This window comes from Colletes latitarsis, chromosome 3 (genome assembly GCF_051014445.1).
Source record: "Colletes latitarsis isolate SP2378_abdomen chromosome 3, iyColLati1, whole genome shotgun sequence".
Lineage (NCBI taxonomy): Eukaryota > Metazoa > Arthropoda > Insecta > Hymenoptera > Colletidae > Colletes > Colletes latitarsis.
This window is the reverse complement of record NC_135136.1, coordinates 39,070,898-39,085,962: the sequence shown is the minus strand read 5'-3', so window position 1 is coordinate 39,085,962 and position 15,065 is coordinate 39,070,898. Positions and strand designations below refer to the sequence as shown.

At 32.8% G+C, this 15,065-nt stretch overlaps 1 protein-coding gene across 1 annotated transcript; it reads left to right on the top strand.

The window, feature by feature from the left end:
- The first annotated feature begins 7,285 nt into the window (after positions 1-7,285).
- LOC143340282 (endoplasmic reticulum transmembrane helix translocase) lies at positions 7,286-13,415 on the top strand. Its single transcript, XM_076762039.1, has 18 exons — positions 7,286-7,797; positions 8,020-8,285; positions 8,373-8,601; positions 8,670-8,823; positions 8,894-9,043; positions 9,126-9,308; positions 9,380-9,517; positions 10,056-10,176; positions 10,254-10,408; positions 10,481-10,656; positions 10,729-10,968; positions 11,036-11,251; positions 11,331-11,520; positions 11,597-11,851; positions 11,929-12,265; positions 12,342-12,513; positions 12,594-12,734; positions 12,814-13,415. Exons 1-18 carry the CDS (start codon positions 7,537-7,539, stop codon positions 12,919-12,921), a joined length of 3,492 nt encoding a protein of 1,163 aa, XP_076618154.1. The 5' UTR covers positions 7,286-7,536; the 3' UTR covers positions 12,922-13,415.
- Positions 13,416-15,065: the final 1,650 nt, after the last annotated feature.

Sequence of the window (15,065 nt, the reverse complement as noted above, 5' to 3'; positions counted from 1 at the left end):
CTTTCACTATCTCTCGCGAAGAAAAATGAGCTTTCGTATCAATTAAATAACTGAATTCATTAACAAACTATGCATTAATCATGAATCGATAAAAATAAAATTTAAATTATACCTTTATTAGGTATAGAAAAATTAAAATTATGAAATTCAATTCAGTGTTAAGATAAAAAAAGAATAGATTAATAAATGTAATACTTCATAATCGATAGAAAATGTATTAAAAACGACCGATTTGTTAAAGCAAAACTTAGCAAAGATTTTGTTTTGCATCTTATTTACAACTGCACAATTTACGTACATTGCTTTCATTCATTCAATTATTTCTTTTCAGCGTATTTGTAAAAGTGATCAATTTAAAAATGATTCCATAAATTGAAAATATTTTCAGTTAATCATATTGGAATAACCATATTTTACTGTATCGAAATCTAAATTACTGTCATAGAAAAAGATGTAATAACGAGCACGCGTTAATATAACATCTATCGATATAAAACATCGAATTGCATTTTCGTACCTTTTTACTGCAAGTTTTTATTTATCAAAATATAAACAATAATCGCGAGCAAACTTTATTAGTTGCAAAAAAATCAAAATATTTATAAAAATATACACTACTGATTTGCAAAAAATTTCTTGCAAGCCAAACGCGACTGAACAAAATAATATATCCCGTAATAATTCTAACAACAAATAGCCACAATTATAGAAATCCCAATATTTAATTGTATTCATCCTCATCATTATCATCGCCATTAACATAACAATAATATTTAACTATATCAAATGCCCAATAAAATTGTATAATTCATAAAAATTGCTTGAATTAACTTCAACAAATGAAAAATGAAATGTATCTTTTCTCAGATATGAAATGTTTTTCTCAACAGTATTTCCAATGATAAACACTTAATTTACAACATGAAAAATACAAGAAAAGATAGATATCGTCCACTTGTAATAAATTCAAAACAAACCGAAAGTGGACCATGTTTCATATCGCAACACTAATTTAATAAATATAAAATGAAAAATCTCCCGAGAGCAGCCACCTAGGGCGCTTTGTTATTCGCAACTCTATTAAATATTAGTTAAAAAATTGTCATAAACAATCGCGGGATGCGTCAGTATTCGTAAAAATGAAGGATTTCACGAGAGCAGCCACGTAGGGCACTTGATTATTCGCAATACTAACAAAATCACGTGCATCCATGATAAACAGTACGCAACGCTAACTTTAATAATGAGCTACAGCCGTTTCAGGCTTGTTCTTAGCCTTTTTCTTCTCACAGGATACCGTTGGCACTGAAACAAAAATGTTTATGTTAGTATCAATTTATGAAATATAGAAAATATATAAAAAAAAAATATCGTCGTGATGATCCCTGACCAGCGTCAAATTTTAGGCATTGAATCGCAACTCTATTTAATAAAAAACGCGATAGATCAAGATCGCAACACTAATTTATAATATAAAAATTACAAACGCGTTTCATAACAATAAAAGCAACCGCGAATGGTGATTATTCGCAACACTACCCTGAAAAGGAAACGCGAAAAATAGTAATTCGCAACGCTAAGAGCAAACCGATCAGTGTATTCGCAACACTATTATTAAATAACAATTAAAGCAATCGCGTATGGAATTCGCGACACTACCCTGAAAAGGAGACGCGAAAAGTAGGAATTCGCAACGCTATGAGCAAACGCGATTATTGTATATTCGAAACTCTATCTTTAATGGATATTTATATTTCGCAACGCTAATGCAAATCGCGTTATGCCCAAAACTGCTGGATCAGGAACTGGCGTCTTCAGTGGTAGACACAAATACATATGCATGAAATAAACTAACTACTGCAAACTACAATTAACTACAGTGGCACTTGTTAAGATGAAGCTAGACATTTTAAATAACGCAACACTACGGGGAAAACAACGCGACAAATCAGAATCGCAACGCTAGTTTATAATAGAAAAATTCCAAACGCGATTTGCAACAATAAAATCAACCGCGAATGGTAATTATTCGCAACACTACCCTGAAAAGCAAACGCGAAAACTAGTGATTCGCAACTCTAAATCAATCGCGTTTATCAATAATTCGCGACGCTATTTTTAAAGCAAACGCCCGGTTCCTGAGTTTGCAAAAATACAATCGCGGATCGTGTTTATTCGCAACACTGACACATCAACGCGATACATATTTATTCGCAACTCTACGAGCAAACGCGAACATTGTGTATTATTCGCAACTCTAACTTTAATCTGGGGAATCATGGTACATGTGAATTTACATGTACTGGCCACAAAATAAACTAATTACTTCTAATACTACAATTTGGGTAGAATTTGGGCATCAAAAATGTCGCAACGCTAAATAAAAAATCGCACGATGAATCAGAATCGCAACGCTAATTTATATGAAAATTGCAAACGCGGTTGATATCCATTATATGTATACAAGAGTGAAAAAGCAATCGCGAATCGTGATTGTTCGCAACACTACCCTGAAAAGGAAACGCGAAAAATAGTGATTCGTAACTCTACAAGCAATCGCGTTTATCAATTATTCGCAACGCTATATTTAAAGCAAACTCCCGGTACCTAAGTTTACATAAAAACAATCGCGAGATGGTAATTATTCGCAACACTACCCTGAAAAGGAAACGCGAAAAATAGTGATTCGCAACTCTACAAGCAAACACGATTATTGCATATTCGCAACACTATGTATATCATAACCGCGAGTTGTCCTGATGACTGGCATATATGGTGCCAATCATGTACGAAGTACATGCATATGTGAGCCAGCCAAAAGGACACAGGGGAGGGATGGCTGGCATATATGGAGCCAGCCAAAAAACAAACTACAACTATAGACGAGTTAAGTGACAAAGTAGTGACAGAATGACTTTCCATTCTCATCCGAAGATGAAGATGAAAAGCCATTTGTTGTAGCCCACTCTTGAACCAATTTGTTAGGGCCTCTTCAGCTCATATAGAGCCTTTTCTTTCTTCGGCGGTCCTGCCAAAGCCTGAAACTTACTTAAGACTGGGCTCGAGATTACGTGCAATACGTAGTCTTCCAACAATATACGAATTGTTGGTCGAGCATACGTGGTGAATCTCGAGCGGGACGAGCGTTTCGTAAGGGACCTAATCACGACCGCGAGCGCGAGAGAGCGACTTTAAGAATCGCGCGATTCGAGAAGTCGAAAATAAAGCCGAAACAAACTGCATTGACCGTTTGAATCAGCAAGATTTCTACCCTCGAAATCGTAACTACAGGAACAGAACTGCCACGCGAAAACGCGCCTACCCGATTAACTAATGTGGCAGCCCTATCCTGACCCTACCTACTTAGATTTAACACACATACCAGAAAGTAAGTTACCTACCTACCTAACCCTATAATTAAAAAATTGCAAAAACTCATTCTCGCAAGCAAACACTCCACGGTTCTCATTCTTAATGTCCGGGCGCGACCTAAACTAGAGAGGACTCCCCGGGGTTCCTCCGACACCCGAACATTGCAAACATTCACACTCTAATGTTTACGTACCAATGCCTGAAATCAACTGACAAAGGCAAGCGACCATTGCGTATCCTTATTATATATATTACGTTATTTTAATGTAATAAAATCTTCGATAAAGTATATTATTGTATAAATGAAATAAATTATTGTATTATGGTATAAATGATGGTAATCGAATTTCTTCAGTTTATTCTTGTTTATATTTTATTAAATATTCTGTACTATAATCTACGCGTAAGCAAAAAATATGTGCAAGACGAAATAGAATTTTATTTACAAATTATAATAAACTTTTAAAACGACGCAATTCCACAGCCTAACCACACACACACATGTGGAAATTACGTCGCGCACGATACGCTAACGCAATGTCAGTCGCAGATAAATATTATTAAGAATTTTTATAAACTAAGTCGTCGTGCCCCGTTGCATTCGCTCATGCAAATCGCACCTGGGCATGTGCATGAGCTCAGGCAACGAGCACGGAAAGATTATTCTGAAAATCCTGACTAAAAAAGTGGTTAATTAAGTATAAATAAACGGTATTTATTATTTAATTCTTAATTGAAATGACTCGATTTATTATATGTAATATATTAACAACAAAATATTTAAAAATTGAAAGATATTATTATTTAAAAAAACTTCTTTAATTGAAATTTAATTATTTAAAGCGAAAGATTTTAATTAAGATTTCATGACAAAAGAATTTACTTTGAAAATTGCAAGAAATTTATTAAATTATTATTCAAAATATTCAATTATCCTTGGTCGATTCTGTCGTCAAAGTAACTTTTTAAAAAGATGAAACTAGTATAAAATGCATGTTACTTTGACTCAAAAATCGACCTTTCGCGAAATGTCTTCTTGCACGTTAAATACATCATATGATGTATTAATTAGGTAAACGATCAATATTTAATAATTTATATTAATCTTGTAAATATTATTGTATAATGTCATATTAATTATCATTCGTATTCTACTCGATCATATGATAAATATAATGTTTTCACATTATATTAATTCATTTTTTATTCAATCACATAATTCATATGAAGTTAATAAAAATATTTCACATATTTTATAAAAATTGTGTTATATATTATAAAAATTTTATAATGATCATAATATGTAATATTCATTTGTAACGTTAAGAAACGCGAGTGCAAGAAGACCCTAGCCTGCACTAAAAAAATATAACAATTGTTGTCACTACTCACGGGTATTGAAAATACCCGCGGTCACTTAACTCGTCAAAAATATCAAGTATACAACTGGTCACCCGTGTTGATTCGGATCTTTCATCCTACAACATGGTTGGGGACCAGAGGAACAAAAACACATGCGACTCACCAACCGTTGACTACGATGAACCTCTAGGTAGACCTCTGTGATGTTACTTCCCAGTCTAGTCATCAATGAAATCGTCTGCGTGGTCCTGCTGGTTTCCAGGATGTGGGGGACGAGATCTAGAAACTGTAAAGAATGAAAAAACAATTATAATGTATTGTTAAAATTATAGAGATTTTTAATTTAATACAAGAGTCTCTATGTATTCAAAACTGAGCGATACTTACATTTTTCTCTCGTGGAGAATCGCTCAAAACTCCTCTTCAGTGATGCACTGATTCTAATACTGGTAACGAGCAATTCTACTTTTGAAAAGAATAATTGAAAAAAATATTAAAGAAAATGATAAACTAACGCGACCGAAAATCAAGATCGGCGAACAAGGGACTCTACTGTCGCGTGTTAGAAAACAAAGAGCCACGATGCTCTGGACAAACTTTACAGCTACGCAATATAAACTGATTCGACCTTCGCGTATACCTAAAATGTGAACGTAACTCTACTCGAAGCAGCTGTGCTTCGAAAAACAGTTTACTAATCTACGCAACAAACACTGACTCTATTGACCGCTTTGCTCGCGGCCATCAAAATTCCTGAAAGAAAAATTGTAAACTGGGAAAGAAAACAAGAAATATTCAAGAAGCACCGTGTGCTTTCCTATCTTTCTTTATTATTTCTAAATTTAATGTTATCATAGGAAATACTGTTTCTTTAAAACTGAAAAGTAATTGTTTGTTTAAAATTGAAAAGTAATAACAGAATTTTAAAATATTATATTGCAACTTTTTGATGTTAGAATTGTAAGCACATTGACTGAACCGAATTTCAAAATATATTCGAATTTTTATAAATATTCCGAATCTTGCAAAATTAAAGTTCTTTAATTAGTCGTACCTAAATGTTAGAATATAATTGCGTTGATTTTATGTTTTATCAAACTTGCATGTATAACTATACGAAAATGCAATTGCGACATTTCGTAACAACAGATTTACAAAGTTAATTAAGTACACAATACCCAGAAATATCAATCGCGATTAAAATACAGTGAAATGTAGATAATTCCAATTTTCCACCCGTATCTGCCGACGCCATTATTGACTCCCGCCCAAACAAAATCACGTGATCATTATAAAAGGAAATAGAAAAAATGTGCATTACATCTTTACTTGTTTAATCTCAACACTGAACGCAATTATATATTGTACTTACGAAAAGTAAAAATTCAGTTATTTACTACAATAAATTAAATGTTACCAATAATTTTACCAATCCATTTCAAATGATTCGATCGATTTGATTGTTGAATGTCATGGCGTCTATGACCGGTGGCGACCTCAAAATCAGAAACTATAACAGAAATAAAATACAAATTTTAATTGAATGTATTAATGTAAATATACTTATATTACAATTAAACAACGACTGAACTTGAAATACGTTGTACGAGATTGTATATGTTTGTATTTATGGAAATGTAATGACCATCAATGCAGGTTAGATGTTGGAAAAAATTCGCGAAATCGATTCAACTTTCTTCGCGATCCCGATTCAATTCGTAGTAAAAATGAATTAATATTAAACGAAGGCACCGTTAGAGAGTGACAGAGAGAAGTAGTAATTAGAAGAGAAGCGATTAAATGTCGATAGATAAAACGTATGTATATCGTCGTACCCTATTATCCGGAAAACGCCAACACGTCCGATCGCGCCAATTTTCACGTTACGAATGACGACATCGCGCATTAGCAGCGACATCGCGAACTAGGCGGCGAGTGGGGGAACGTTCAATGGCTCGAATACTCGATGTTCTCTCGAAAGAAAGATTAAGCCTCTAATCTTGAATAATATTGTTGATACCTGAGCTCGAGGGTGCCTCAGGTAGAAATTACAACTGTAAAAGATTCAAGACCACAATTTAATTAACAAATGCTTTATTATCACCACACTTTCCCCCTATCACTATGCGAAGTATCTCGATCTATCACGCGACTCATAACCCTATCGATCGAAATACTTTATAATGTAAGTTATAATGTATTATGAGCATATTACAAATAGATTGACGAGGTTCCTCTGACGAAAACAGCGAAACCGGCTTCGACAAGCTTTCCTATCGTTTATTTTCCGTTCACGTGCTTTCCCGGAATCACGGCCCTTCTCGGAACTACGACCACCGTTCGCGTCTCTTTTTATCATGACTAGGTTATATACCAAAGGTCGGTGCAAAATATCGAACTTCCTTATATTACACTGAATTATTTTTAGACTATACTCAAGAAGTTACTATGGAATTACTTTAATCGCAAAACATGCAACATTTGAATTTATAATTTAAAAAAAGAATTGAACATTACCAAGATGAGGAAATAGTTCAAGTCATTGCCGCGAGGTGCTGTAACAGTATTCGGCATAAAATTCATTTTTGTCCTATTACCGTAAATTAGTATACATATAGAGCACCATAGAAAGGCGTAAAAGGGGTAAACATATACCAAGCACCATTCCCGTGCAATAGTTGTTACGTAGATTGTTTGCTGAGTGAATTCTCTGTTTGTGCCGGTGGATTTCATGTGAAAAGAACCTGAATCTCTTGCACTAAATCCATAACGCCGCTGCTACGGCGCATTGTAATCATAACCATGGCGGTTTCATCGCAGATAGACGAACTCGTGCGAACAGTCACACTTCATAATCCTCGAAAATTACTATTCACGGGTTATATATTGCCCTCTGTGCTGTTACACGCTCTATGGATTTATTGCTGGATCTTTGTTTATGGAATTGACGAGTATTATGACGCGGGGCTAGTAGGCATTGCGGCTATAGCCTTATTTCAGATTTTCATATGTTTATCTTGCCAGTGGTCGGTGCACATACATACTTTTTTAAATTGTAGCTCGGTGAGTTGACTCCTTCATCGCAATATAATAATTGCATTAATTAAATGACTTGCACATAGAAATTATGTCGTTCAATATGTTTCGTTAACGTGGCAGCCATTCGGGCCTACCTTCTGCTAGTTCCCAGTCACATGATCAATTGGCGGGAACGTTTAAATTGTATAATTTAAAAAGAACTATTACGGTACAGCAGAGAAATTTTAAACGTTGCAATCGTTTCAGGAGAAAAATACTTATAAAGCAAAAATAGTAAAAGTAGTTCCTACTCCCAACAATGGAAGTTCAGAACTTGTTAAACTGCATCATTCTGAGCAGCAAGAACCTTGGTTTATATTCCAGAAGACTAAGTATCATTGGAACCCCCATAGGAAGTGCTTTGTAGGTCTTCAATTTCCAACTAATCATTCTGTTAAACATTATTGTGAGTGGAAAGGGTATTTAGACGAAAAAGAAATTACAGCTGCAGAGGAGAAATATGGCAAGAATAAGTAAGCATTCTATTATATAGATGTGGCAATTATGTATTGTAAGTATAGATTTTACTTAATTTGTTCTATATAATTGCTTTTATTTAGATTGGATATGGTGGTACCAGAATTTAAAGAACTATTCAAAGAACGAGCAATAGCACCATTCTTTGTTTTTCAAGTATTTTGTGTTGCACTATGGTGCTTAGATAAATATTGGTATTACAGTATATTTACTCTTATTTTACTGATTATGTTTGAATGTACACTTGTACAGCAACAGCTTCGAAACATGGCAGAGATCAGAAAAATGGGAAATAAACCGTACATGATAATGGTTGGTACATGTGATAGAGGAAACACAGATTGTCAATAATAATTTTTATAAAATTATTTTTGTCAAAGGTTTATAGAAATAGACGATGGCGTTCCATGTTCACTGATCAATTAGTACCTGGTGATATTGTCTCGATAACAAGATCTCAAAATGATAATTTAGTGCCATGCGACATGTTACTATTAAGAGGAACATGTGTGGTTGATGAGAGTATGCTAACAGGTGATTGATTAAGAATAAAAAGACAACATGCGATTAACTCATTTTACATAATTTGATTTCAAATGTACAGGAGAATCTGTTCCACAAATGAAAGAACCAATAGAAGACATTGATGATAGACGATTGGATATAGAGGGTAATGATAAACTTCATGTACTCTTTGGAGGTACAAAAGTCGTGCAACATTCTTCACCTAGCAAAAATATATCTGGCCTTAAGGGTATTTATTTCAATATTAAATAAATACCTCGAAGCACTTTTTTTGCATTTATACTGACATGTGTGTACCATTAAAATTTTAGCTACTGATAATGGTTGTGTAGCCTATGTATTACGTACTGGATTTTCAACATCACAGGGTAAACTTTTGAGAACAATATTATTTGGAGTTAAGCGTGTTACAGCTAATAATTTGGAAACATTTGGCTTTATCCTATTTCTATTGGTTTTTGCAATTGCTGCAGCATCGTATGTATGGATTAAAGGTATAAACTGTAATAATGTGAATGTAAAAATATATACGTTTAAATTATTAATAAATTATTCATTTTTGCAGGAAGCGAGGATCCTACGCGAAACAAATATAAATTATTTTTGGAATGTACACTTATTCTAACCTCTGTTATCCCACCAGAATTGCCTATCGAGTTATCGTTAGCAGTGAATACATCTTTACTAGCTTTGGCGAAACTAGGTATTTATAAAATATATTGAATATTTATTGTTGTTATTCGGTGGTTATAAAAACAAATATTTACTTCTGAAACATACAGGCGACGCTTCGGCTAAAGGAGATACTTTTATTCGATATTCGATGTTCGATATTCGAGAATAAAATTTGCCCAATTCTGCGTTACAGTATAAATATTATTTTGTTCTATTAATCATTAATCTCATTTTAAGGATCTTTTTACTTGAAAAAAGCCCGTGTTCCCAGCTGAAACGTCACTTTTTTATGTATGTTTTTAAAATAAAACATTTATTTTTATAACAAAATATTTAAGAAAAGATTATACAGGGTATTCGGTCACCCTGGGAAAAATTTTAATAGGAGATTCTAGAGACCAAAATAAGACGAAAATCAAGAATATCAATTTCTTGATTGAGGCTTTGTTAAAAAGTTATTAACGTTTAAAGTTGCGTGTAAATTATGTTGTATTGCATGCTAATTATGCTGAATATCATTCTACTCATCATTAGCCTGAATAATAAAAAGTATTTCACTTGTATAGGTGTATTCTGCACCGAACCTTTCAGAATTCCGTTTGCCGGAAAAGTTGAAATTTGTTGCTTCGATAAAACTGGTACTTTAACTAGTGACAGCTTGATCGTTGAGGGTATAGCAGGAATCGAGTAATTATCAAATAATTATTTTTAAAAGAATAGGAAATATTCACAGATAGTTATATTAAAGTAATTCACCATTTAAGGGGAAATGCAGACGTTATGCAAATTTCTGATGCGCCTTTAGAGAGTATTCAAGTACTTGCTACGTGCCATTCTCTTGTACATTTAGATGGCGGAATTGTTGGAGATCCGCTTGAAAAAGCTACATTGAGGGCTATTAAATGGTCCCTCACAAGAAGTACGCACTTCTTATAATTTATAACGATTAATTAGAAGCGTTGTAATAATTTTAATATTATTTTCGTATTAGATGATTCTATGATCTCAGGAAAAGCACAGTCTCCTGTCTTAAAAATAATACAGAGACATCACTTTTCTTCTGCGTTAAAACGAATGGCGGTCGTAGCGGGATCTACGATACCTGGATCATCAGAAGTTAATTACATGACTACTGTGAAAGGAGCACCAGAAGTTATTAAAAACATGGTGAATAGTGGGCTGTAAACCTGAATTTGTCTCCCGATATAATAAGTCGTAAATATTATTTGTTTTCTTCAGTTGTCGTCTGTACCAGAAAATTATGACTCTACCTATTTATCGCTTTCTCGTCGTGGAGCAAGAGTATTAGCTTTAGGATATCGAAAACTACGTGGTCCTTTAACGTCTCAAGATCTTAGAGAATTAACGCGAGACAAATTAGAAACAAATCTTATTTTTGCTGGATTTGTAATTATAAGTTGTCCACTTAAACCTGATTCTAAAGCTGTTATTAAAGAGATCGTGAATGCCTCGCATTCGGTAATTATATAATTACTTAGCTATTTTTCCTAAATTATTCATACAATTAACAGAATTATCTTTATAGGTTGTTATGATTACTGGCGATAATCCTTTAACGGCTTGTCACGTCAGTTGCGAGTTACACTTTACGAAAAAACCAGTCATATTTATATTGACTGCTTATGCTGGGGAGTGGATATGGGAAAGCGTAGATAGAAAGATAAATTTGCCTTTAAGTATGAAAAATGTTGAACGAGGTAATGAAATTTGGCGGGAATGCGCTCTTTGTATAACAGGAGAGGTAATTTAATAAGACCTAAAGTGTAACGCTGATGAATTCAATTTAAATGTATGCCGCTTTTTTAACGTACCATTTACAGGGTTTAACATATTTAAAAGATAATGATCGAGAACTTCTCCGTAAATTACTACCACACATTGTAATTTTTGCAAGGTGTGAACCGAAACAAAAAGAATTTATAATTATTTCGTTACAAAACTTAGGATACACAACTTTAATGTGCGGAGATGGTACTAATGACGTTGGTGCTTTGAAACATGCTCAAGTGGGTTAGTCGATTACTGAGATTTGTAACTTATTTACACATGTAGGAATTTACACGTACTAATTAGTTGATTTTGTTAGGAGTCGCAATCCTTTCTAGTCCGCCTGAAAGAACATATGCAGATACACAAGATAACGCAAAAAACGAGACCTTACTCTCAAATTCGGTAATATCTAATGATCCGAGATTAAATTTGAGAGTATCCGGTAATACTAAAGTAAGAATTCAGAAGATATTGAAAGAATTAGAAAAACAAGAACAATCTGTTATTGTTAAACTTGGGGATGCTTCAATTGCTGCACCTTTCACTAGCAAAATGTCGTCGATTCAGTGCAGTGAGTAAAACTGTGACATCATGCACAAAATGCAATTTAATGACATTTACCATGATTACCTCTTTGTTTCATTATAGTATGCCATGTTATCAAGCAAGGACGGTGCACTTTAGTCACGACTTTACAAATGTTTAAAATTTTGGCAATTAATGCATTGGGGCTTGCATATAGTCAATCCGTTCTATATTTAGATAAGATAAAGTTCAGCGACGTGCAAGCTACATTACAGGGTGTTCTTTTGTCTACTTGCTTTTTATTTATATCAAGATCAAAACCGTTGAAAACATTGTCTAAACAAAGACCTCTTCCAAACATTTTTAATCTGTACACTATAGCCACTGTATTGCTCCAATTCGGTTTGCAATTTGTCTCTCTCATGTATTTGGTAAGGGAAGCAACTATATTATCTCCAAGGTAAGAAACGAAATGCGGACTAAATAAATTAGTTATTTCGATAAAATGTATACTAATTTTTATTGGATTTAATAAGGAGTGAGAATTTGACAGCTATATTAGCTTCAAATAATTCAGTCAATCAAAATACGGCCTTACATACAGATGTTAATGATGAAAATAAACCTTTTGAAGCGAATTTGATAAACAGCACAGTTTATATTATTACTATGGCACTTCAAGTTTCTACTTTTGTTGTTAATTATCGGGTAAATCATCAAACTAAATAATTTATATTAACAAAAACTATGTATATTTGGTTTTAATTTGATGTAATTTGTTTGAGAAGGGTCAACCATACATGGAGAGTTTAATACAAAATAAACCTTTACTATACAGCCTTATAGGCAGTGCAGCTGTTATACTAGGACTATGTGGCTTTTCACCTGTTTTAGCAACACAATTCGAAATTGTGGAATTTCCAAGCGAAGTAAGTGACTATAGACATAAATTGTTTATTGAATGCTTATATAAATCTCGCACATTCTAATAATATCTTCTCTTTATAGTTCCGTACTCTTTTACTTCAAATACTAGTAGCTGACTTTATCCTTGCATATATGATCGACAGAGCCTGTTTATGGCTATTTGGAGAAGCAAGCCATCAAAAACTGTGATTAGAACACGATTTTCGTATTCCACAAACTTCAAAAATATGTGAAATATTAAATATACAATTTTTGTTTTGTTTCACAAAGAGTAAATGGATTTCACATATAATTATTTCTGCACTTTATAAATTGTGTCATTGCAGGTCCATATGAAACAATATTTTTTGAAAGACTGACTAAAACATCATTTAAAGATCATTACTCAAACAGATGTTCATTTCGTTAACTACTCTATATTAGTGATACATTTTCTATCTATTACAAAAATTAATAGTACTTATAATTCTTCGTGGAACAAGGTAATTAAAACAATTTATATATATACATATATATGTATAACATAATATATGTATATGTATACATATTATGTTATACCCGCATGGGGTATGTTTGTATTAATGAGTGTAGGTATTACTATGTAAAACGAAATAGAAAAATGAACACGTGATGTGAGTATGTACAAATAGTAAGTAAATAATTATTACATGATGTCACAGTTATTATATTATTGTTTTGCAAGCGTCGTATTTGTATCTTGAAACCCCGATTTAATAATATCCATAAAATATATAAGCTATTCTATTACCTCATAAGTATACAAAGAAAATCATTACAAATCAAATTTGGCAAGAAACAATTTTCCAGGGTCCCATGCGTAATATGTTATAAATGTTTATATATGTTTTTTCACAAACACAACAGTCATGTATGTACTTACATACATCTGAACTAATTATGAATTCAAGAAATAAATGTAAGATTAAATTAAATTTTTCTTTTATATTTCATATTCACTTCCGTGTAATTTAAATATAGGACAAGACAAAATTTACATTCTATGTCTAATTAGATAAATTAATAATGATATTTACCATCACAGATATACTGGTGTTAATACTAATGAAAATGATTATGATACTCGCAAGTTTTCATATATTATTCATCCCACTAAGGTGTGGTGATAATTATAAACTTTTTATATAAACGTTACAAATTTTGTACACAAAATTATGCAACATTTTGAACTTCCTGGACATCACAAATTTCTTGAATTATAAAAAATTAAGTTTGGATTGTGTTATATATAGTACATTAATTTCATATATAATGTAATGTCATCACTCTATGTTAAGATTGCAGTATTTTGCCTAAAATAAGCAAAGTTGAGAAAGTAACGTAATTTTCTCGACTGTCAAAACTATTTAAAATTATTACATTCGAACATCCCAACTTTTCGAAAGTTTCACATATTGTGATTGAAAAGACAAATGTTTAGATTTCAAATACAACATCCCTTTCATTTCAACGAGAAAGAGACGTTGTTTTGATCTGAAGAACAAAGGTTACAATACACACGCAACGCAGCGAGTTTCAACTAATGCGTGTACCTTAATTGATATTACGATCGATCATAAACGAATAAATCGAACCTTTTGTGTTTAACGACAATAGTTTTAAGTTTAACAACGTTGTATTTACTGTACGATGTTATAAATTTTTACTAGATTCGGTTTTTTAAATCGTACACGCTAAACAAAAGTTAATTGTATACCGTTGCTTTACGAATGTTTGTAATTCTCTATAATTAACGATAAAATAATTTGTTGTAAATATTACATTCAAATTTTTTATTAATATATCCCAAGTTATTATTAATAATCAAATTTATTCCAAATCCCGAAATATATTAAATTATCCTCTACCGTTAATTAAACGAAATGCTCGGTCGAATGACATGAACACATTATACGTGCTAATGTTAAAAACAAAACAAAATCAGGACTAACATGGCGTATAAACTCGTACTCACGTAAAGGGAGGGAGAGATCATGTTTGTCGTCCGTGGCTAGCGTTAGTGAGGTTATCATTTCAATTTGAAATGGTAGAAGCAATTTAATGATCCAATTGCGTGTTTACCCAACACCGTTTCATTAATGTTCGAAACCACGCAGGCAACCGTTAGTACTGTTATTCCGATTTAATTGGCGCATCCGGAGGTTCTATACTTCAACCAATAATGAATGTTTTTTTTCGATTGCTTGCTACTTTAATTCGTTTCCAGGTAAATTTCTCCAAGAGGAATGTGTGTCCTAGTTGCGTGAAATTAAAAATTTGCGTAACGATTGATTGACTAAACTGTCGTTTAAATT

What these genes read in the sequence shown, in the direction of transcription:
- LOC143340282 (XM_076762039.1), top strand. Translation starts at nt 7,537, where the DNA reads ATGGCGGTTTCATCGCAGATAGACGAACTCGTGCGAACAGTCACACTT. An exon ending in ACTAGCTTTGGCGAAACTAG is followed by an intron (nt 9,518 to 10,055) that starts GTATTTATAAAA and finishes TCACTTGTATAG; the next exon opens with GTGTATTCTGCACCGAACCT. An exon ending in CTTTTGTTGTTAATTATCGG is followed by an intron (nt 12,514 to 12,593) that starts GTAAATCATCAA and finishes TTGTTTGAGAAG; the next exon opens with GGTCAACCATACATGGAGAG.